Here is a 23,684-nt window from a genome sequence, read left to right on the forward strand (position 1 = left end):
TCCTCCATTTTAATTCTATACAATTAGACAGCCATGTTCAATATGAATCCTTTCCAAACCTCCCAAATCTGTTTGGCCTCTGCGTTGTTCTTCCCTTCCCTTTTGTCCCTGGTCTTTTGTGTTGTTACACATTGTGCACGATCACATAAGTTCTCATTTATATTATTTATATCACTCAGAGTTTTTTTTATGTTGTGATCTGTACTGAGCATGCCCTTCACTTTGTCCTCCACTTTGGTTCTATTGCCGTTATCGGCCACCTCACATGTTAAAATTTCAACCCTCTCACACGTCATACAATCAGCCTGACCATTCTTATTTTTCTCCTTACACCAATCACTCATCTGATCATTCCCTCTATCAAATGCTTGTTTTATTGTTCCTACATCGACCTTACAAGGGGATGTAACCTTCTCTTTCAACTTATTAGCATAGGCGTTCAAAACTAAGCATAGCATTGTTTGCTTAAACTTCCAGTTATCTTCGGGGTTCTTATCCTTACCTTCCTTCTGAATACCGTATATGTACCGTAATCCTGCAGTAATGTATCTGCATGCTTTTATCTCTGTGTCAGTAACTATTCTACTACTTGGCTCTTCATTTTTTTTACAATAAGTATCCATATTTGCTTCATTCGTAATTATGTTCTTAGAGAGCCTTTCTAATTCACCCTTAATATCATCCTCCATGGAGTCCTACTCATATGGAAGAGGAGGAAGGAAAATATATATACATATTCCCTCCATGTATGTACATAAATACTACAGAGACTACATTATAAATTAATGCCTATGCACCATAGTACTCATTGTAGAGGCGGCGCCCACAGTGCGCTGTACTATGTCCTACCCATTTCTTCACTTTTTCTGCTTTATTTTGATACCACTTTTGTTCTACGCACGTAACACGTTTACATAGGTCATCCTTGTGCGTGCTGCAGTCTTCACCACCTGTCGAAGGAGAACAAAGTGAAGACATGAATGAGTAGTGGTAGATTCATTCCTTTCTTCTACATTCACCTTTTCTTTTTTTTTTTCCCTTCCTTTTCATTATTCTCTTTTTTTTCTTTCCCTTTCGTCCTTTTTTTTTCTTCTGTGTCGTCCTTTTTTTTTCCCCTTCTCTTTCTTCCTTTCTTCTTTTTCCTTCTTCCTTTTAGGGAAGAAAAAGGAAGGAAGGAAGGAACACAAAAAAAAAAAAAAAAGGAAAGAAAGGACAGTGGTTAAGGGTGGTAGGACGGTCGGTGCCCACCACTAGTGTCGCTTCTACTGGGATTACCTGCTAAAGCCTGCTGTTTCTTTTCTGCCTTTTCTCGCATATTTTTTTCAAACAGTTCCTTCAAATTTTCCTGTACCACTTGGTATGCTCTTTGCTCCCAATCATCACCCCCCCGTGCAGCATCCTTCGCTTCCTTAGCTTTGAACAATAGGATCTCCAACTCCTTGCTCCCTCCTGAAGGTTCCTTCCCGGGAGGGTCGGTGTCCTTGTCGTCCTCTAGAGACACGTCTTCCTTGTTGTAGACTGTTATTTCTAAATTCTGTAAGGTTTCTGAGTCCAATTCCCCTTCCTTTGGGCAAATTCCCTCGTTTTGTCCCTCCTTCTGTATGTCGTGCAGTTTGCTCTTTCCTTCTTGTACTAGCGATGACCCAAAACCATGGTTGTCTGTCCTCTTAAAATCATCAATCCCCTTCTTAATTTGATCCCACAAGAACCTTTTCCCCAAATATAAACTTCCGAAATCCACATCACTACAGAGTTGATTCCCACCCTTAAGATCCATAGTTGTCCTCATTTGTTCCCTATTCTTTTTAACTGTTTCTGATACTTCCTTTAACATACAATGCTTACCTAACATTTTTAGAATAGTAACTTTTCCAATTAAACATCTATAATAAGAGTGTAGTTTCTTTTCTTCCGGTTTTTCATCCTCCTCTTCTCCTTGTACCCATCGGAACTTTGCTCCTCCTGCCTCGTTACGTCCTATCTTTAATCCATCCATCCAAAGAAATATCCTTGCTACAATTTTGCATAACTCATTTTCTTCTTTCTTCTTGCTTTCGTCCAACGTGGAACACATTTTCAGATCCTGCTCTGCATCCTCCTCTATCTTATACATCATGTCTCCGGAGAATTTGTAGAACTCTTCCCATATTTTGGTCTATAAGAGTGAATTAACATAAGTACACATATATATATATGTATGCTATATATATTGTTTTCCTCCCCTAAACCGCGACACTCTAATCCTTCCTACTTAGGGCTGTTACTTTCATTTTTTTTTTTTTTTATTTTCTTAATACACCCTTCGGGTGTACTTGGAGGTTCCCCCTTGTCCGGTTTCCTTTCACGCCTTGTCCAGTTTGTCCCACCTATCCAGTTGGACCCCTTATGCAGTTCATTCAGTTTCAGGTTCGCTTGTCTGCGGGAAGTTTATCCTTTACACCCCTTTCTTCTTTTAAACACCAGACCATAAACACTAAACCCTAAACCCTAAACCCTGAACCCTAAACCCTGAACCCTAAACCTACTCCTACACACTAAGCCACTACTCCTACACCCTAAAACCCACTCCTACACCCTAAAACCCGCTCCTACACCTTGAACCCTAAAACCGAAGTTTTATTCTTCAATTTTCCACTTATTCTCCACAAACCACTCCTATTTTCCACCTTCCCTTAACCCGGAACCTTCTGTTCCTTCTTTCTTCCTTTTCCTTCCTTCCTCTTTAGACCCTCCTTTCCTTCCACCTATCATCCCTAACAACCTCTTCCTTCGATCACCCTACCACCCTAACACAACCTTCCTTCGATCTACCAGCCCTAACAACCTTCCTTCCATCAACCAACCACCCTAACAACCCACCTACCACCTAACAACCCACCTACCACCTAACAACCCACCTACCACCTAACAACCCACCTACCACCTGACAACCCACCTACCACCTCTAACAACCTTCCTTCCACCACCCCTAACAACCATCCTTCCACCAACCACCACGAACAATATTCCTTCCCTTAGGAAGTACCTTCCTTGCACCCCTAACAATCTTCGTTCCTTTAGGAAGGTTACTTCCTTTCTAACCTTCATAGTAAACTCCTCCTTCCATTATATATGTATATTTTTTCATATATTATTATTCTACTACTCCCCCTCACACATTTAAAGAGTTCATTTACCTCAAATTTGTCCACTTTGCCCATACTGTGTGCTTTCATCCATGTTCTCAATAAATTGTTGAAGAAATGGAGCTGCCGTATGGCAGCTGGATTCGCCACTCGTCCTGGTGCTGCTCCTGCCATGTTGCCCACACTAATCTTTGGATGATTGGTTGGGTGATGACCCCTGTGGGTGATCCTGTTGGTGAAACCATTGGGACTCCGGTCCCTACATTCGTGCTACTACCAATATTACTACTACTACTATGCTGGAGACCTAATGCTCAATAGAACATTGTTTTGTTCTGCTGTTCTGCTCAAGGGAATGCACAATCTTCCGTCCACCCCTCCTTTACTCCTTCCTATGTACATACTGCATTCTGTAAAGAAAAAAAAGGAAGAAGGAAGGAAAGGAATTATCCTCCTTTTTTCTCTTTTCTATTTTTCCTTTTCCAAGAAAACATTCCTTTCTTCCCTTCCCCTTCCTTATACAATTGCATTCTTCTAAGACGAAAAAAAGAGGATGAAGCAAGAAATTACCTACCTTTCCTTCCTTTCTTCTCTCCAATTTGTTCTTTTTTTTTTTTTTTTTTTTTTCCTCTTTCTTTTAAAAAAAAAGATGGAGGAATTATCCACATTTCTCCTTTTTTCCCTTTTTTTTTAAATTTCTTCTTTTTTCTTTTTTTTTCTTAAAACCTTTTTTTTTAATTTTTGTCTTTTTCTTAACTTGCTTTCCTTTTGTTTCTTTAAAAAAATATAAAAAAAGGAGAAGCAACCTTACGCCATCCTTATACATTCTATGCATATACTTCGTTTTTTGCATTGTTCAAAAAAAAAAAAAAGGGAAAAGAACGAAGAAATTACTTACTTTTTTTTTTTTCTTCTTTTTAAAGAAGATTATATAAAAGAAAAGAGATTAGAAAACTCTTTTTTTTTTTAGGGAATATTTTTCTTTTAAAAATTAAGAATGGAAGAAAGAAAAAAGGGAAGAGAAGAGTAGAATGTTGGTGGTAGTATAAGTTCTTTTCCTTTTTCTTCTCATTCTATTTCTTCTTTCTTTTGAAAGAAGAAATAAAGGAAAAGAAAATTGGAGAGGAGAACGAAGGAAAGGTAGGTTATTCTCTCCTTCTTGTTCTTGTTCTTCTTTTTCTTCAGAAAGAATACAATGTATAAGGAAGAGAAGGAAGATTATTCTTTTTATAAGTAAAAAGGAAAAATTAAGATAAAAAAAAAAAAAAGAAAAAGGAAAAAGGAAAGGGGTGGGTAATTCCCTCCTTTGCTTCTTTTTAGAACAATGCAAAAAATAAACGTACATAGTCGGGAGGTATATGAAAAGGAAGGAATGTTGTTCCATTCTTCACATCTTCTCCCTTCTCCTTTTTTTTTTTTTTTTTAATAAAAGGATGTATAGTGCAGGTAAGGAAAGGAAGGAAGTTCCTCTCTTCTTTTTAAAGGAAAAGGAAGGAGAAAGTATAAAATGGTGGTGGTAGGTTGCTTCCTCTTTTTATTTTTAAATAAATACAGAAAATGCATACAGATTTGTTTTTTATCCCACTACTTCTTATTCCACCTGCACTAACTATATATACTCTAGGAGATATGTTCGTTCTTATAGTAATATTAAAAGGAAGTTATCATAAAAGACGAAAAAAAAAATAAATAAAATAAATGCAGAGCTTGTTGAGAAGCTCAGGTTAAGCGAGAGAAACGCATAAATAATGCACACGAGGGGATATGTCCAATGAGATTATAAAATAAAGGTAGAGCCTACTGCGATCCAGTGAATGGGTAGGATTATGCAAACGAGGAGTTCCCAAGGGATGTAAAGTTCTGACTACAACGTTGTCCAAAAAAGGGGGAATGAGTCCTGGGGAACACCTTTTCCAAAAACATCACAGTTGAAGTGGTACGATGTGGTATTCCGCAGCAGTAGGGATGGGCGTTGGTTACTTAAGTGTGAGGAGTTTCTTCAAATGGGTGAGTTCCACAAAGGGAGATGGAGACCTCTTGCGATAGGGCTGACCATATCACTCTGTTTACCCCCTCCCCTTTGCATGATCTCATTTATGTTGTACTTCTCCCCCTACCGCTCTTCACGGCGAATAGGCCGCTGCACAATCGTGGAACCACAGCATGGGGACTCTATGGCGCCGACTGTGGTCCTCATTGCTTAAAAAATCTTCCAAGTTGTGCTGCAAAGGGGTGAGGGGGGGTAAGAAAAGGAGGAATTTATTACAATTCAGTTATCTTGCTTCTTAGTTCCCCCCACTTTGGGGATCACTTTGCACATAGTGCTGAACCGCCCCCTCTCAGATTTGCTCCATTTGTAACCTTTCCGATCATCTCCAAATCGCTCTGCACAAGGTACAAAGAAAGAAATTCAGCTCCTCCCTTTTATGTTTCAGAAGAGGGTAAATAGTGTGCACGTGTGGTTGTACATATATATGGACAAGTGTGCATATATATGCACATGGGCGAGACATCACTTGGGGGATATGCAACCCATACACTCCACTTCTCACAGCATTCTGTTTGTTACCAGCTCTGCGAAGTGTGAGCTGCACTTGGGAGTTATTTCCTGTCGTATTAAGCGGAGGGTGAAAGGGGAGCATGTCACCATGTGGAATGTCACCCTATGTGGGAAGTCACCATGTAGGAAGTTACAATGTGGGAAACCGCACCGAGGAGTAAGTTCCATGTGGAGGAAGCGCCTTTCCGTTCCAGAACGAGGTGACTGTGGTGAGTGGCTCCCCATGGGAAGGGAGAGAAGAGAACGAAGGCACATTTGAAGCAGTTAACACTGAAACAGTTAACCATTACCCGAGTTTTATTGACCCAACGAATCATGTCCCCATGTTGGCTTCCAAAGGGGGGAGGACAGCTACCCTAATCTACAGAATAGCATAAGAGAAACTACTCAGTTAGACGCGTTAGCAGCATGCGTGGGGGCAGACAATCCTTACGGTGTAGGAAGCGTTGAGTATGATCTCGCTCCATTTGTAGAAAAGGAGGCACAATCCCAAAAAATGCGGTTCATGAGTTCGCCATGTGAAAGGGCAGATGATAGGCTCAACGGGGATAAGTTAGACTCAGGGATAATGGAAGAAAATGTAGAGCTTACGGGGGAAGGAAACTACCTCTACTATAACGGATACGCGAATGAAGGAATGAACAACTGTACTGAGGAAGGCAATTACAATATGGTTGAAAAATCAAATGACGACTGTAGCAGTGGTAGTCCACACGGCAATGGCCAGTACCCCCTGCATGAGAAGGTGCACTACGAATTTGGACACATGATTCAGGTGCTTCCAAGTTATGAGCAGCTCGAACGGGAAGGGAGCTGTCTGGATAACGTTGTGGATAGGCAGGCACAGTCTCAGTTTGACAACGCACATTATCGGTTCGGCGTGTGCAGCGGGGAGGCTCATCCGTTGACTGGTGATGTAGTTCCCGGGGAACAGCACACGGATGAGCTAAGTGGGAACAGCAACCATAGCAGCAACCATAATACAACTCCAAACAGTTACGACGCAGTCTCATACAACGACGACTTTACGAAGGCAAACCTAACCTCCACATCCATTTCCACCCCCATGGCAAACATGAAGGATATGAACAATTATGAATTTTTCGCTAACAGGAAAATGATCGACCAGCTGAGGTTCACTTCAAATTCGAGTACCATAAACACGGAGTACCTCCCGAGTAACCTTTTAAATTCTATAAGCATCAACAACTTGTGTCCTTCCAATAATGTCAATGAACAGGTGCAGAAGTAGGCGCCGTAGACTGGAAGGGACTTAAGGGGGGTGTTACACGGATGGGGAGAAGAAAAAAAATAAAAGTACAATACAAGGTAACCATTTAATGACTAGTTTGGTAGGACGAACAGTTCGCACCTCATCTACACTGAGTCATGATATAATTATATTTTATACTACCCGCTGGGAGCTTTACTAATTTGGGAATTCCCATGAAAAGAGGTAGAACCCCCCACTCGCTCAACTTGTTCCTTTTTTTTTTTTCTCCTATTTTTTTTTTTTTTCTTTCCATTTTTTCAATTCCATTTTGAACTTACACCTTTAAAAGGGGGTGCATATTTTCTATACTTACGATGGTGTTGAGCGAGCTACCACCCCCTTTTATTGTGTGTGTACTTTTTCCCATGCTCTTTTTTTTTTTTTTAAATTTAGAAGGGTAGACGGATCTTTTCTTTTTCTTTCTTTCTTCTTTTCTTCCTTGTGTATCTGTGAATAACTAAATAAGGAAATCATATCCCAGACTGGGCGCGAAAAGAAAAAAAAAAAAAAAAAAAAAGGAAGAAAAAGGTGCTGACCTCTTTAAAGAAATATTCATGTATTTTAAAAAACTAAAAAAAAATTATCGAGTCAAAATTTTATAACAGAATAAATAAGCCTTTTAATTTTTCAGTAAAAAAAATTCACCAGCAGGTGAATAAAGTGAAAATTTTACCAAACAAATCAAAATAAGGCGAAAAATTTTTTTCCGCTTATACTGATTACACATAAAAATAAGCACTTCCATACAAAACAAAACAAAACAAAAAAAAAGAAAAATCTTTACTACACCCTAAACCTGGAACCTGTTCCTTAGAAACATCTTCCATAGGAACACCTTCCCTAGAAATTTCTTCCCTAGGAACAAAGTCTTCCTCCCTCAAACCCAGAATCTGAACTTTGAAGGTGTTCCATAGGAACAAAATCCTTAGGAATATATTCCTCAAGAACAAAGTCTTCCTTAGTAACCTTTTCGTCCTTTATAAATTCGGGTACCATAAATTCTTCAACCAAAATTTCAAAAAAGTCCTTTTTCGTCGAATGTAGGTCCCATTTTTGACATTCGTCTAAGACTTCTAAATGAATATCAATAATGGTGCGGTGACCCACAGCACGGCTACCAACACGTTTTTTTGGTACCTTTGTTCCCGTTGGAACAGATCTTGGTATGCGTTTTTTTACTAAAGTATATTTATATGGACCAGAGTGGTCTATACCATGGTCCATAATTTGTTCTTGTAAGGTTGGACCAGATACTTGATGTGCCCTTCTGTAACGTTTTCTTCGCTTACCGAGGAAAAAATACTAAAAAAAAGAAGGGAAGAAAGGAAGAAAGAAAAGGGGGGGTAAGTAATTTTTAAGGTGCGAAATATTGCTCTTAAAACAAGAATTATCAATATAATATAAGTGCAAATTTTACATCTAATACAGGATGTGTTATTTATTTTTCTTTCTTTTTTTTTTTTTCCCTTCTTTTCTCTTTTATTTTTTCCTTTATTTAGATGAACTCTTCTCGGAGCAATCCGTCTGTTAAAAATTAAACACCAGGCCATATTCCTGTTCTTATACCTTGAAACCATAACTTTAAGTGTGAAATCCTACACACACCCTCTAAGTGCGAAATCCTACGAACTTCCAAATACGAAATATTATACACCCCTAAAATACGAAATCCTACACACAACCTAAATGCGAAATTTTGCACACCCTTAAATTGCGAAATCCAACATCCACTCACGCAATCATTCACTCTTTCTTTTTTTTCTTTCTTTTTTTCTTCCCCTTATGTGCATCCGTCACAGCTAAATAATAGGCCATATTGTTGTCCTTATACCCTGAAACAGCTAAATACCACGCCACATTGTTGTCCTTACACCCTGAAACGCGGAACCCTAAACGCAAAATTCTAAACCCTTTTTTTTCTTTTTTTCTTCTTTTTTCCCTTCTAATATTAATTTTTTTTTTTTTTTTTCTTTTTTTCTTTTCTTTCTTTTCATTCTTCCTTTTTTGTTTTACCTTCCAAAGGAAGTAGGTCATAGCAGACATACCAAGGAACACAGGAACCAAAGGAAGGTATGGGGTAAGATTAGCAGGATCGATTCTGTTAATAAGTGGGGCAGGAGAAAGAGGGAGGGCGCCTTTGGCAACATTCCTTTGACCATTCACTGTTGTTGTTGCACTCCCAGGGACCGGTGCTCGTGATGGTCCTGTTATTTGCGGTGTCTGAAGAGTTGACCCACTGTTTTGGGGTGGTCCCTGTGGTTTGTTACCACCCTGTTGGGGTTTTCCCCCTGGTCCTGGTCTTGGACTACCAGTGTTCTGGTTGCCAGTAGTACCTGGTCCAGAAGAACCTGGGTTCCAAGTTCCAGTAGAACCGGTACCAGAAGAACCAGGATTCCAGGTTCCCGTAGAACCGGAACCGGAAGAACCGGGGTTCCAGGTTCCTGTAGAACCTGGTCCAGAAGATCCAGGTTTCCATGTTCCAGTACTACCAGGACCAGATGAACCTAAGAAAGAAAAAAGAAAAGGAAGGTGGTTAATTTTATCCTTCTTCCTTTTTTTTTTTTTTTTTTTTTTTTTAATGTACACCCTCTCTGGCTGCATACACTTCCTTATTTTATTTTTTATTTTTCCCTTTTTAATTTTTTTACTTTTTAATTTTTTTACTTTTTACTTTTTAATTTTTTTACTTTTTTACTTTTTTAATTTTTTAACTTTTTACACTTCTTTCACTTTCTAATTTTTTTTACGCGTCCAGAATTTTTTGCACTTTTTTTACACCTCTTTCACTTTGTAATTTTTTTTAGACGTCCTAATTTTTTTACGCGTCCTAATTTTTTTACGCGTCCTAATTTTTTTACGCGTCCTAATTTTTTTACGCGTCCTAATTTTTTTACGCGTCCTAATTTTTTTACGCGTCCTAATTTTTGGTTACCTCGTAATTTTTTACACTTCTTACTTCGTAATTTTGTTTTTCTTTTTCCCATTTTCTTTTTTACATTTTTTACTTTTTTTTTCTTTCTCGTTAACACTCTAACACTATATCAAAACACTAAGCTGATAAACATCAGGCCATATTGTTGTTCTTATACCCTAAAACAGATAAATACCAGGCCACATTGTTGTCCTCACACCCTGAAACAGTAAACACCAAGTCACACTTTTGTTCCTATACCCTGAAACCTTAACCTTATATGCGAAATGCCATACACACACAAACCATAAATGTGAAATCCTACACAAACACATCCTAAAATGTGAAATCCTACCCAAACACACCCTAAAATGCGAAATCCTATACATACACCCGAAAATGCGAAATCCTACGCGCACCCCTAAAATGCGAAATCCTACACACACACACCCTAAAATTCGAAATCCTACACACACACACCTTAAAATGCGAAATCCTACACACACACACACCCTAAAATGCGAAATCCTACAAACACTCACGCACTCAATCACCTTTTTTCTTTTTTTAATTTTCAATTTTTACTTTTTAAAATTTTTTGATTTTTTAATTTGTTTACTCTTTAATTTTTTACTTTTTAATTTTTTTTTTATTTTTATCTTTAGGTTCATTTTCATTATTCTTACCTGCTGGTGTTGTATGTGCGTTACCCGGTGGTGCTGGTAATAGTACTGGTGTAACAGGAGGTTCCGGATCCGATCTGCCCCGTTCAGCACCATCACCACCGGCTGGTTTTGCTGCCGTGGCTGGTTGGATTGGTGGAGCAGGTGGGACTGTACATATGGTATTTATTTCTTCCATAACTTTCTTCACATCTCCCTCTTTCTCTTTCTTCTGGAACAGTTCCTTCAATTTGGTTCTTATCTGGGCTCGGTTACTGCCCTTGCCTATTTCGCACCTTTCACTTTTTCCTTTATCGAACAGATCTTCATTCACGCTCAGTGTGCAATTTAGATTTTCTTCCCTTTCACACTTTATACAATTAGCCTCACCATTCTTCTTTCTCTCCTTACACCAAGTATTCATCTGATCATTCCCTTTCTGAAACATTTCAATTATTTTATTTTCCTCCTTAACATCTTTACATTTATCCTTTATTTTATTTACGTATTCATTAAGTAGAATGCATTTCATAACTTGCTCAAACTGCACATTATGAACAGCCTTCTTTTCTTTCTTCTCCTGCTCCGTTGGGTCTCTTTCTGTTACTTCATCCTTCTTAATTTCATAAATATGTTTTAATCCAGCAGTAATTAACACACAAGCTTTTTTTTCTGCACTACCTTCATTTCCGACGTTATTACAATAGTTGTTCATATTTTTACTATTATTAGTCATATCTTTGGATAGTTCCATCAGTCTATTCTTGAAATCTGTATCCCAATATGTACACTGCAGAAACAGGTAGAACGGGAAGAACAAGAAATATGTGTATAAACTCAAAGTGATTACATGATTTATGGTTGTTCTCCCCCTCTTTTTGTCATATGTATAAGGTATATAGTCGACTGGAATAACTTCGACTGCAGTGATTATTAATGTTCCCCTACCCAGTCTTGTTTTCCACCTCCCTCGTCTCTGTCCTTAAACCAATTCGTTGTTACACAGTTTGCACGTGCACATAAGGTATTATTTATATTATTTATAGTAGTTAGAGTTTCTGTTATTTTGGCACCATTATTCCCATTGAACAGATTATTCACTTCAGTCTTTACAGTGTATGTGTTGCTGCCACCACTTACTTCACAAACCAAGCTAGGTTCCCTATCACACATTTCACATTCCATGTCTTGACCGTGCTTATCTTTACACCATTCGCCCATCTTTCCATTTCCTCTCTGAAACATTTTTTTTATTTCTTCTTCTGTAATAGGACACATGTGTCCATTTGTTCTCTCTATCAATTTGTCCGCAAATGCATTTAATAAAACACAAGACATTGTTCGATGGAATATGAGGTTGTCCTGAATCATCTTTTGCCCGCCGTTCTTCCCCTTTTCAATTTTATATATATGGTCTAAACCACGAACAATGTAATTACATGCCTCTTTATTAGTACTATCTAACCCTGGAATGCTATTACATTCCTTGTCAACATTTGGTTTCTCCTGTAGCATGCCTCCAGAAATATTTACTAGTTGATTCTTGACGTCGTTGGGCCAAAAATTACTCTACATACAAAAGAATAAAGGGGAACATATATATGAGCTCCATATATATGTACAACATACACATGTCCCCTCTATAAGTGTTCATAGAGAGTAATATTCCATGATATTCCTCGGATACAGTAGATAATGCTGTTCCTAACCCAAGGTGCTGGCTTCGCTCCGTTCACTCTATTTTTTCCCCATTTTTCTGTTACACATTTTACACGTTCACATAAATTACTTGCATTATGTATGGTAGTGAAAGTTTTTTGTATGTTTTCATCCTCTTCGAGCTTCTTTTTTATTTCTTTCCGGCGCTTGTCCTCCTTTCCAATTTTAAAATCTGAACATGGGTCCCAATTACATTGATCACAATTTCCACCCGTGCATGCAGTTTTGTGAAGCTTCCCATCGATATTAAAGGCACTTTCTACGGTACGTTTGTCGATACAAGATTTTTCCTGGAGAAGTCTTCCATATTCATTTAATATTAGACAGGCCATAGTTTGTTCAAATAATCTATTATTTTTTTGGTACTTAGGATTAGTATTAATAATATCCCCCTGGAGGCTGTGTATATGTTTTAAACCCTTAACAATGTAATTACATGCTTTTTTTTCTGCGTATGTTGCTGTTTTACCAGCTTCCCCATTAATGTTATTGCATAAGGCGTCTTCCTCCGTTTGCTTCATAGTCATAGCCTCAGAAAGTTTCACCAGTAGGTCACCCTTAGCATCAGACCAGGCTGCATCCTGCAAATACAACGCAAAAAGAAGGAAAAAGAAGAGGGGGAAATGGAGCTATAAATAGTACTTATACGAAAAACATTTACGCTCCTTTCTGTGAAAAAATATATATTCCACCACTGTAATTCTATACAAGTAGACTCTGATACGAAAAGTGAATCCTTTCCAAACCTCCCAAATATTTTCCTCCTTCGCTGTGACCTTCGCATTGCCCTGCTCATCGCGCTCTGTCCTTTTGTCCCTGGTTCTTTGTGTTATTACACATTGTGCACGTTGACATAAGGACTTAGTTTGAGAATTTATATGAGTTAGAGTTGCTGTTATGTTGGTGTCGTTATCAATTATTGTCTCCAACTTGTCCTTCACTTTCGCTACACCCACATCACAATTTAAGTTAGATACCCTATCACACGGTACACAATCATTACTATTACCACTCTTATACTTACACCAATTCTTAAGTTGCCCATTACCTCTCTGAAATGCTTGTGCTATTGAATCTTCACCGACCGTGCAAGGAGATATAACCTTCTCTTTCAATTTGTCTGCATACGCGTTCAAAAAAAAGCATAACATAGCTTGCTTAAATAATCGATCATCTTCCGCCCTCTTTTGTGCATCCGTACCAATACCATTCTTTATATCACTCTGATCTATATCAATGCTGTATATGTGCTCTAAGCCTTTTGTAATGTATTGACATGCTTTTTCCTCTGGGTCCGTGACTATTCTACTAGTTGGCTCTGTATTTCCATGAGTACAGTACCCTGGCACCGTTTTGCTCCTATCCTCAGATATTTTAGTAAACATATTTTTGGCCTCCTTGTTAATGTCACCCCATACGTCATTCTACAAGTATAGAGCAGGAAAACGAGAAATGTACATACATTCATTATCAACACAAAACCATGGTGTATTCTCCCCCTGAATATATACATTCTTCCATGTCCACAGTATATGCTCAAACTTCAGTGATAAGTAATAATCCTCCTGACCTCCTTTTTCCTTGGTTCACTCGTCTTCCATTTCTGTGCTACGCACTTTGCTCGTTGACACAAGTCACTCTCGTCTTTACATTCCTTATCTATAGAGGAAAACAAAGTGAAGACATCGACAGTAGCGGTAGATTCATTGTTTTCTTCTACATTCCCCCTTTTTTTTTCCTTTTCTTCCTTCTTTTCCATTCTTCTTCTTTTTTCTATCTTCCTTTTCCCATTTTTTTTTTTACACCTTCGGGTGTATTCCTCCCCCTTGGGTCGGCTAAAGTAGCAGGCCACATGGTTGTTCTATAACCTAGAAAAACCCTTAAGTCGCACACCCTAAAATGCGAAATCCTACACATACACCCAAAAATACGAAATCCTACACACAGACCACTGATTCATTCACCTTTATTTTTTTTTTTTCTTTTTTTTTTGTTTTCTTTTTTTTGTTTTCTTTTTTTTTTTATTCTTTTTATTCCTTTTTTTTTTTTTTCTAATATTAATTTTTTTTTTTTTTTTTTAAAAGTCCTTTTTTTCTAAAAATAGTTTTTCCTTTTAAACCCTTTCCTTTTAAGCCTTTTCCTTTTAAACCCTTTCCTTTTAAGCCTTTTCCTTTTAAACCCTTTCCTTTTAAGCCTTTTCCTTTTAAACCCTTTCCTTTTAAAACCTTTTTTTTTCTTTACATTTCTTTTTTCTTTTCTTCTCTTTTTATATAATACTTTTAGTAATATTTTTAATAATGTTTCTTACCTTCTTTACTTGTTGGTTGTGCATTCTTCCTTTGAACATCTGCGATACGTTGTTGGAATTTTTGCTCCAATGATTTCATTATCTCCAGCACAAGGTTGGTGTCATTTTTGTCCCCCCCTCCAGCATCCTTTGCTTCCTTAGCTTTAACCAATAGGTCCTCCAACTCCTTGCTCCCTCCTGAAGGTTCCTTCCCGAGAGGGTCATTGTCGTCCTCTAGAGACAGTAGGTCTTTATCGTCCTTGGTGACTTTTATTTCTAATTTTTCTAAGATTTCCTTGTCAAGGTTCCCGTCCTGTGGGCAAATTCTCCTGTTTTGTCCTTCGTTCCTTATTGTGTGCAATTTGCTCTGTCCTTTTTCTACTTTCGATAACCCAACACCATTGTCGTCTTCCCTCTTAAAATCATCTATCCCCTTCTTAATTTCCTCCCACATGAACTTTTTTCCCAAATATAAACTTCCGAAATCCACGTCCTTACAGAATTTATTCCCACCGTTAAGGTTCATAGTTGTCCTCATTTCATCCCTACCCTTCGTAACTAATGGTGTTACTTCCTTTAATTTACAATGCTTACCTAACATGTTTAATATAGTAACTTTTCCAAGTAAACATCTATAGTAAGATTTGAGTGCTTCCTGTTCTGTTGTGTCCTTCTCTTCCACCTTTTCTCTTTGTACCCATGGGAATCTTCCTACTTTTTCCTTGCTAGGTATTTGCTTTAATCCATCCATCCAGAAGAATATTCTTAATAGTAATTCACATAACTCTTTTTCCTCTTTAGAGTCCAACGAGGAACACATTTCTTTATCCTTTTCCCCATCATCCAGTATATTAAACATCATGTCTCCGGAGAATAGCTTCAACTCATCCCATAGAAGTTTCTATAAGAGTGAATTAACGTAAGTACACATATATATATATGTGCGCCTTATATATAGTTTTCCTCCCCTAAACACGACCCTCTAATCCTTCCTGCTCAAACACCATCCTCTTTTTTTTTTCTTTTTTTTTTTTTTTTATTACACCCTTCGGGTGTACTTGGAAGTTCCCCATTGTCCTATTCGACCGGCCTTGTCCCGTTCATTTACCCTCGTTCGATTGTCCCCTTTCTTCCAGTCTCCCCGTTGTCCGGTTTCCTTTCCCCGTTGTCCGGTTCCTTCCCCTTGTCCCGTTGACTCCTTGTTCCGGTTTCCTTCCTCCCTTGTTCCGCTTGGCCTGTCTTGCGCGAGACGAAATTCGAGCATTGTTTTCCCCTCGACGCCATCACCTCCATTAATTCATCAAAGGTACCCGGTCTGCCAGAACTTTTTCCTCTCACCAAACATACCCCTTCATTTTATAAAAGACCAGACCATACTACTGAACCTAAATCTGAAATCCACATTCCTATAGCCATACATCCTAAACCTAAATCCGAAATCCGAACTCCAATATTCTTAAACCTGGATCACTAAACACGAAAACCGAATTCTTAAATCTCATAAACCTAAGCTAAACCCCTCAAAACTAAAGCTAAACCCTTAAAACGTAAACCTAAATCCTAAATCCTAAACACTAAACCCCAAATGCTACAATCTTGAACCCTAAATAATAAAACCCTCAACCGTAAATCCTCAACCCTTAACCGTGAAACCTGACACCTTGAACCCTAAACCTTGAATTCCTAAACCCGAAATCCCATTACTATGCCCTGAACCCTCAATCCTAGAACCGAAATCCGACTCCTATACGCTGAATCCTCACTCCTACACCCTGAAATCTTCACTCTAATACCCGAAAACCTACTGACACACCCGGAGCCTTCACTCTAATATCGGGAACCCTACTTCCACACCCTGAAGCTTCACTTTAATGCCAGGAACCTTGCCTTTCTTTCTTCGTTTCTTCCTTCCATTTTTTTTTTTTTTTTTTGTGATAAGGAGGAAAAAGAGAAAATAAAGGAGAATGAAGGAAAAAGGAGGTTCCTAATTCCTCCTTCCTGCTTACACCCTCTTTTACTTGCTTAGGCCCTGCTTCCTTCTAACACCCACTCCTTCCACCTACCAGCCACCTATCAACCTTCCTTCCATGCCCCTTCTAAGGAAGGTTACTTCCTTTCTAACTTCCACAGTAAACTCCTCCTTCCATTATATGTATATTTTTTCGTATATATTATTATTCTACTACTCCTCTTTTTCATATTTAAGGAGTTCACTTACCTCAAAGTTGTCCACTTCTTTCCCCATGCCTTTTGCCATCATCCATTTTGTTAACAATGTGGTTAGGAAATGTTGCTGTGCCATGGCGGCTGCCATCGCCGCCTTTGGACCTGTTACTGCCATGTTGCCCCCACTCTATTCTTTAGAGGTTGGTTTGGTGATGACTCCTGTTAGTGACCCTCCACTCCACTACATTCGTGTTATTACCACTATTATTGTTCGAAAGGCCTCATGTTCATAGAACATTGTTTTGTTCTGTTCTGCTCAGGGAACGTACAATCGACCGTCCACCCTTCCTCCTATGTACATTATGCACTGCATTCTTAAGAAAAGAAAGAAGAAAAAGGAGAAAACAACCTTCGCTTTCCTTTCTTTCCCTCTCTTTTCTTTTCTTAAAAGAAATAGGAAAAGAAAAAAAAAAGAGGGAGGAATTGTCCACCTCTTTTTTCTTTCGTTTCCTCCTTTCTTCGTTTTTTCTTTCTTCCTACTTCTAAAAAGAAAAAAAAAAATTCTAAAGAAAAAGTTATCTAATTTTTTTTTTCTCTTTCATATGTTCTCCTCCTAAAAGAAGAAGAAGAAGAAGAAGAAGAAAAAAAGGAAATAAGAAAAAAAAGAAATGGTTTGAAGAAAGAGAGTATGGAATGGTGGTGGTAGAGTACGTTCCTTATATTAGAAAAATTTTTTCTTTTAAAAACGAAGAAAAAAAAAAGAAAAAAAAAAAAAAAAGAAACGAAACAAAACTGCTACACAAAAAAAATTGTTGGAAATAACCTTTTGAAAAAGGAGCAATGATTACAAAAAAAATTGTCATACACAAAAAAAAAAAAAAAAAAAAGGTTCTAAGAAAAAAGTAAAAAGGATTTTAAAAAAAAAAAGAGTAGGTGGGTAATTCATTTCTTCTCCTTTTTCTTAGGGCGGAATACAGTATATAGGGAAGGGGGAAGGTTCCTTCTTTTTTTTAGAAGAATGCAGTGTATAATAAGAAGAACGGGAAGAAAGGAATCATTTCTTGCAAGAGTAAAAAAAGGAAAAAAGAAAAATAGAAAAAAAACAAAATTGGAGAGAAGAAGGAAGGAAAGCTAGCTTATTCCTTTCCTTCTTCCTTTCTTTTTTTCTTCTTAGAAGAATGCAAGTGTATGTAAGGAAAGGAAAAACGAGAGGGAAGGTTGTTGCCCTCCTTTTCTCTCTTTTTCTTTTTTTTTAATAAGAAGAATGTATAATGTAGTTAAGGAAAGGAAGGAGAGAGTATAAAATGGTGGGGCAGGTTCTTCCTTCTTTTATTTTTAAATAAATGCAAAAAATGTATACAGATTTGTTTTTTATTCCACTTCTTTTTATTCCACCTGTACTTCATATAAATACTCTAAGATAATTGTTCTTTCTTATAGTAATACTAAAAGGAAGTTATATAAGACGAAAAAAAAGAAATAAAACAAATGCACAGTTTGGTGAGTACCTCAGGTTAAGCGAGACATACGTATAAGTAATGCACATAAAGAGATATTCCCCCACTGGATTATAAAATCAAGATAGAGTCTACTACGATCGGGTGAATGGGTAGGATTTTACAAGCGAGGAGTTTCCAACGGATGTTATCCTCTGACTACGGCGCTGTTTAAAAAGGGGGAATAAGTCCTGGGGAACACCTTTTCCAAAAACATCACAGTTGAAGTGGTACTATGTGATATTCCGCAGCAGTGGGGATGGGCGTTGGTTACTTAAGTGTGAGGAGTTTCTTCAAAAGCGTGACATCCACAAAGGGAGATGGGGACTACGTCCGATAGGGCTGACCATATGATTCTGTTTACCCCTCCTCTACACGATCTCATTCATGTTGTATTCCCGTCCCCTATTGTTTTCGACGTCGAATAGGCCGCGGTACAATCGTGGAACCACAGCATGGGGACTTTGTGGCACCGCCCCTGGTCCTCATGGTTTAAAAAATCTTCCAAGTTGTGCTGCAAAGGGGAGTAGGGGGGGTAAAAAAAGGAGGAATTCTTTACAATTCAGTTATCTTGCTTCTTAGTTCCCCCCCAACTTTTGGATAAGTTCGAACACAGTGCTGAACCGCCCCCTCTCAGATTTGCTCAATTTGTAACCTTCCCGATCATCTCCAAATCACTCTGCACAAGGTACAAAGAAAGGAAAAAATTCAGCTCCTCTTTTTTCTGTTTCAGAAGGGGGTAAAAAGTGTGCACGTGTGGGTGGATATATACATAGACAAGTGTGTATATACACGTGGGCGAGACATCACTTGGGGGATATGCAACCCATATGCGCCACTCCGCACAGCATTCCATTTGTTACCAGTTGTGTGAAGCGTGAGCTGCACTTGGGAGTTATTTCCTGCGGCATTAAGGGAGGGTACAAGGGAAACAAGTTACCATGTGGGATGTCGCAACGTGGGAAACTGCGCCGAGAAGTATGTTCCATGTGGAGGGGACGCTGCCCTTGCCAAGTTTGTCGTTGCGGCCATTCGCACTCTTTGTGGTTGTCAACTCGTTTACCCAAATTGCAAAGTTAAAGGGGGCTTTGTCCCTGCATGCCCATTTGCTCATCCTGTTCTGGTTGTCTAAATTTTTATAGCTCTGTGTCTTGGAAAGCCTTTTTCTGATTGCCTTTTCTTTGTATTGCTAGCAGAAATTGTCGCTGTTCACGCTGCAGGGTAGGGGGTAAATGGTAAGCAAATGGTGAGAAAAGGAAGGGTGCGGAAAAAAGTGGAAGGACGATCATGCAAAATGGGTCTTCCATTTTTACGTACTTATTTTCCCCTTCGAACAGAACAAACTGCCCAACTTGCGACCGTTCCTCCATGTCTCCCTTGGCAGTTTTATTGTTTTGAGTTAAAGAGAAGTTGCGAGGAATTATAAGACTCATTCCACATTTTCCTTGACCTGCGTTTCTTATCACGTCTATTCAGGACTAAATGTCCACAACGTTGTGTCTCCATTCGGTTATATTTCATCTTAACAGTTGTGAAAAAAAAAAAAATTATTTTCCAGCTAGCCAAAAATGATGGCACACGCAAAAAAAAAAAAAAAAAAAAAAAAAGGAAAAAAAGAAAGTAAAGAAAAAAAAAAAAAGGTAGCAAAAGGAACATTGGAGGGTCGGTCCCTTGCGAAGGAATTCTATATGTACACACATATAAGGTACCCGGTGCCCACTCATTCGAACCGTTCTCTGCATTTGGAACAACTCCAACATATTTTAGGGACGAACCCTTCTTTTTTTTAAAAAAAAAAAAAATAATAAATAAAAAAGGATACGAATAGTTTATCGCGTAAAAGCGCATTCACGTATGCATACACATTTATGTACCTATACGTAACGCACTATTTTCTGTAGTACTCTTACTATGCTGCTACATTTGAATACAGGAATTTCTTCCCCCCTGATTGGGATAAGCTGGCGCGAGCGTTTCATGCAAGTGCTGTTTACCCCATTTCACTTTTTGCGCCCCCGTAAACAAACGCAAAGGGTTGATCGGTGTAGGTTCGAAGCTTAATTGTAAACGCCGCGCAGACAAGACGGGTCCATTGCCCGTTCGGTGTGCGCGAACTTGCGCATACGTGTGCATCTGCTTGAGATTACCCGTTGTCATACATCCGCGCGTGTGCAAAGTGGAGAACCCCGCTGGGTTGAGCACCACCCCCATGGCAAACATGAAGGATATGAACAACTATGAATTTTTCGCTAACAGGAAAATGATCGACAAGCTGAGGTTCACTTCAAATTCGAGTACCATAAACACGGAGTACCTCCCGAGTAACCTTTTAAATTCTATAAGCATCAACAACTTGTCTCCTTCCAATAATGTGAATGAACAGGTGCAGAAGTAGGCGCCGTATATTGGAAGGGACGTTAAGGGAGGTGTTAGACGGGTAGGAAAAAGGAAAAAAATAAACGTACAACTGAAGGTAACCATTTAATGACTAGTTTGGTAGGACGAATAGATCGGACCTCATCTCCACTGGGTAATGATATAATTATATTTTATACTACGCGCTGGCGGCTTAACTAATTGGGGAATTTCCTTAAAGAAGGAAGAACCCCGAAGCGCTCAGCTTTGTTCCTTTTTTTTTTTTTTTTTTTTTTAAAAAACCATTGCAAATATTTGTTTTCGTTTGCAAAAATCCGCAATTTTTATTTTTTTTTTAAAAAATAAATAAATTATTTTTATGGTTCATCTTAAAGTAAAAGCATATGTACATTTACCCGCATTTGGGCTTATGCTCCTCTGCTAGTTATATTTACTTTGCTTTACCTGGCACGCTGTGAAATAATATACCATAATCTGTTTCTGCGATCGCGCAAACAGTGGCTGATAACATAAGAACTAATCCGTAATCCTTGAGCGTGAAAATCGTAATGAAATAATTTTTACAAAATGTAAACGAAAAATCCTAACCATGAATTTAAGGTTATATCATTCTTAATTAGGGGAAAAGGGAACATTTTTACTAGACGCCCTTTATTCATATATTTTATTATGCGTACACACCACTGCAGATCATATGCTTTACTAACGTATGGACTTATGATTACCATGTAGCATAATTCCAGTGTGCATAATTTTTTTTTCTCTTCCTTAAGCAATTTTCTTTTTAAATTTTTGCTAAGCGTAAAAAAGAAGAGAAGTTGCTTCAATTTCTTAAAGGTAGTTCTTTAAGTAAGAAGTGCGTGTGACAAATGTTTTCCTTCTAAAAGTATGAGAATCAGCAAGTCCATATTAATACAGTGTTGATTTGGTTTATAGTGCACATAGAAAAAACAATGTTTATCTAATTACAGATGAATACGAGCACCTTCGTACAACAATAAAAAAAAAAAAAAGAAAAGAGAAAGGAAAAAGGAGCGGAAAGAAGGGGAAAGAAAAAAATGTCACTTTTTTCCTTACCTTACTGTATAAACTATGCGGTTATACATGACTCCCTCAGGAAGGGAGACATTCCTCCTCCCCTTCCCATTCAGTTTACACTGTGCAGGTTACATGCGACCGTAACTGATATTTCTTTGTCCCTCCCTCTTATTACTTGTTCTTGTAGATCGTTCGTCATATTCTGTAGAACATTCGGATGAATCTGCTACAGTAGAAAGTTCAGTTGAATATTCAGTAGAAGTTTCTGTTAGTTGATCAAAATTATATTGGCTTGATCTTTCTCTTCTCTTAGAGGAGGTACTTATTCCACGGAATAGTGAAGTATACTGAATGAAAGAGAAGAGGAGTAAGGAAAGGGAGGGTGAAAAATGGTTACTATGAATATATAAGAACGTTCATTCTACTCTAAGGTCCATTTTATTTTAACGCCTACTTTTGTTTTTATTAATTTCGCATTTATTTTTTACAGTTACTTTAAATACACAAAAAAATATTAGCGAATGTTATTATACATATTCCTGTTTTCAATGTACTCACTTTATATAAAAAGAATAGGATTGTAGGAATTCCTATTAATGCAGCTGCGCTCGAGACAGCAGGAGCGATGCTGTTGGGTTCGGCGGGGTAGGGTGTTTCTGGTGCAAGGAATATTGCTTTCTCCTCACATGCGTCATTACATTTTAATTCCGGAAGTTCTTTATCTTCGAAATTTCCGAACATTTCTTTGAATTCGGCATAACACGTATTGCCGCTGCTGGTATCACCCTGGTAACGTGCACGTACCTCATTGTAGGAAGAAGCACCTTCTTCTACGTGTTCCTTATATTCACAAGTACAACGGGTCTCAGAGGGCTGGGCTTCATGTAATTGTTCCTTTATTTTACTATGGTCCGTATAGTATTCATATGCTTCTTTCATTAGGTGGAAAGTGTCATTGTCTACATTTACGCATATATCCTCATATGTATACTTATCACCGAACACCCCTTTCAGTTTACTGAAAATTTCATTCATAACTTCAGAAAATTTACTGTCACCTACACCTTCCCATACTTTAGTCCCTAACCAATAATAAAAAAGGTAATATGTACTACCACCCACTTCCTTCCTACCATCTCTCTTATCTACTGCCCCATTAGTTACGTGGCACCAAGCTCCGGCAATTTTATCAGCATCCCCCTTAATATTCGGATAACCCCCTAATGCCCCATCTAAGGTAGCCTTCAATGTATTCTTCTTACTCCAAATTGTTTCTCCCACATTGCCCTTTTCTCCTCCGTCGAACTTACTATATGCTATTTTTGAAGGGAAATCTTCCAAATCGTACTCCTATAAGTATGTAATTTAGGGAAATGTATATCCTTATGTATTCCTACTTTCTATTGCATTACACATAAATATGTACATTCACAGCGTTCATATATGCATTTTCAATAGGGAATTGGTTATACCTGCCCATCCCCTGTCTATTTATAGGGGAAAATTTTTTTTTCCCCCTTGCTATTTGTTCGTACCTGCTTGGTGACTCCTAATCCTGAGGAGGGATCTTCAATTTCGGACGCCGGAGTACATTCTATTTTTGAGGGTTCCGGATATTGTACCTTTTCCTGAGTGTTCTTTTTAAAATCTGCACAATATGAACCTCCGTCATCTTCACACAATTCAATTAATTTTTCATATGCTGTTTTAGCTTCTGCCATGTTTTTGTCCATTTTTGGTTTCCAGGAGCAGGACTCAGCCTCTTGTAACTGGTCCTTTAATTTGTTGAAGTCATATTTATAATCAAACAGTACTTTCCTTCGGGAGAAAATGTCCCAACTGATATTAGGGTATAAATTACTACATATTCTTCTACCTCCTGTGTGCTTGGGGAACCCATCGTAAATTTTCTCCATAGCTTTTGCGAAATCATGACTACCTATATTTCCCTTTACTTTAGTACCCAACCAATAATAGAAGAAGTCCCAACGGTCAAAGCCTTCTGGATGTCCTTTCCATGTCGTTCCATTTGTACGGCACCATCCTTTTGTAATATCCCTTAACCACCCAT

The 23,684-nt window shown here is 38.2% G+C and overlaps 6 protein-coding genes across 6 annotated transcripts; all 6 read right to left on the reverse strand.

Moving 5' to 3' along the window:
- Positions 1-23: 23 nt before the first annotated feature.
- Positions 24-2,270, reverse strand: PCOAH_00036720 (SICA antigen; the record flags this gene model as incomplete). Its single annotated transcript, XM_020060463.1, has 4 exons — positions 24-695; positions 850-950; positions 1,276-2,155; positions 2,265-2,270. The coding sequence occupies 4 exons, from the start codon at positions 2,268-2,270 to the stop codon at positions 24-26; spliced, it is 1,659 nt and encodes a 552-aa protein (XP_019915922.1).
- Positions 2,271-5,248: 2,978 nt separating this feature from the next.
- On the reverse strand, positions 5,249-6,553 carry PCOAH_00036730 (Uncharacterized protein; the record flags this gene model as incomplete). The annotated part of the gene is made up of 4 exons (XM_020060464.1): positions 5,249-5,347; positions 5,487-5,510; positions 5,695-5,733; positions 6,440-6,553. 4 exons carry the CDS (start codon positions 6,551-6,553, stop codon positions 5,249-5,251), a joined length of 276 nt encoding a protein of 91 aa, XP_019915534.1.
- A 1,260-nt stretch (positions 6,554-7,813) lies between these two features.
- Positions 7,814-8,182, reverse strand: PCOAH_00036740 (SICA antigen; the record flags this gene model as incomplete). Its single annotated transcript, XM_020060465.1, has 1 exon — positions 7,814-8,182. The coding sequence occupies one exon, from the start codon at positions 8,180-8,182 to the stop codon at positions 7,814-7,816; it is 369 nt and encodes a 122-aa protein (XP_019915776.1).
- Positions 8,183-10,499: 2,317 nt separating this feature from the next.
- Positions 10,500-13,763, reverse strand: PCOAH_00036750 (SICA antigen; the record flags this gene model as incomplete). The annotated part of the gene is made up of 5 exons (XM_020060466.1): positions 10,500-11,321; positions 11,480-12,100; positions 12,241-12,831; positions 12,943-13,674; positions 13,713-13,763. The coding sequence occupies 5 exons, from the start codon at positions 13,761-13,763 to the stop codon at positions 10,500-10,502; spliced, it is 2,817 nt and encodes a 938-aa protein (XP_019915933.1).
- A 778-nt stretch (positions 13,764-14,541) lies between these two features.
- On the reverse strand, positions 14,542-15,801 carry PCOAH_00036760 (SICA-like antigen; the record flags this gene model as incomplete). Its single annotated transcript, XM_020060467.1, has 2 exons — positions 14,542-15,438; positions 15,583-15,801. 2 exons carry the CDS (start codon positions 15,799-15,801, stop codon positions 14,542-14,544), a joined length of 1,116 nt encoding a protein of 371 aa, XP_019915984.1.
- A 2,783-nt stretch (positions 15,802-18,584) lies between these two features.
- Positions 18,585-19,313, reverse strand: PCOAH_00036770 (Uncharacterized protein; the record flags this gene model as incomplete). Its single annotated transcript, XM_020060468.1, has 4 exons — positions 18,585-18,713; positions 18,855-18,878; positions 19,063-19,101; positions 19,263-19,313. The coding sequence occupies 4 exons, from the start codon at positions 19,311-19,313 to the stop codon at positions 18,585-18,587; spliced, it is 243 nt and encodes an 80-aa protein (XP_019915602.1).
- Positions 19,314-23,684: the final 4,371 nt, after the last annotated feature.

This window comes from Plasmodium coatneyi, chromosome 11, assembly GCF_001680005.1.
Source record: "Plasmodium coatneyi strain Hackeri chromosome 11, complete sequence".
Classification (NCBI taxonomy): Eukaryota; Apicomplexa; class Aconoidasida; order Haemosporida; family Plasmodiidae; genus Plasmodium; species Plasmodium coatneyi.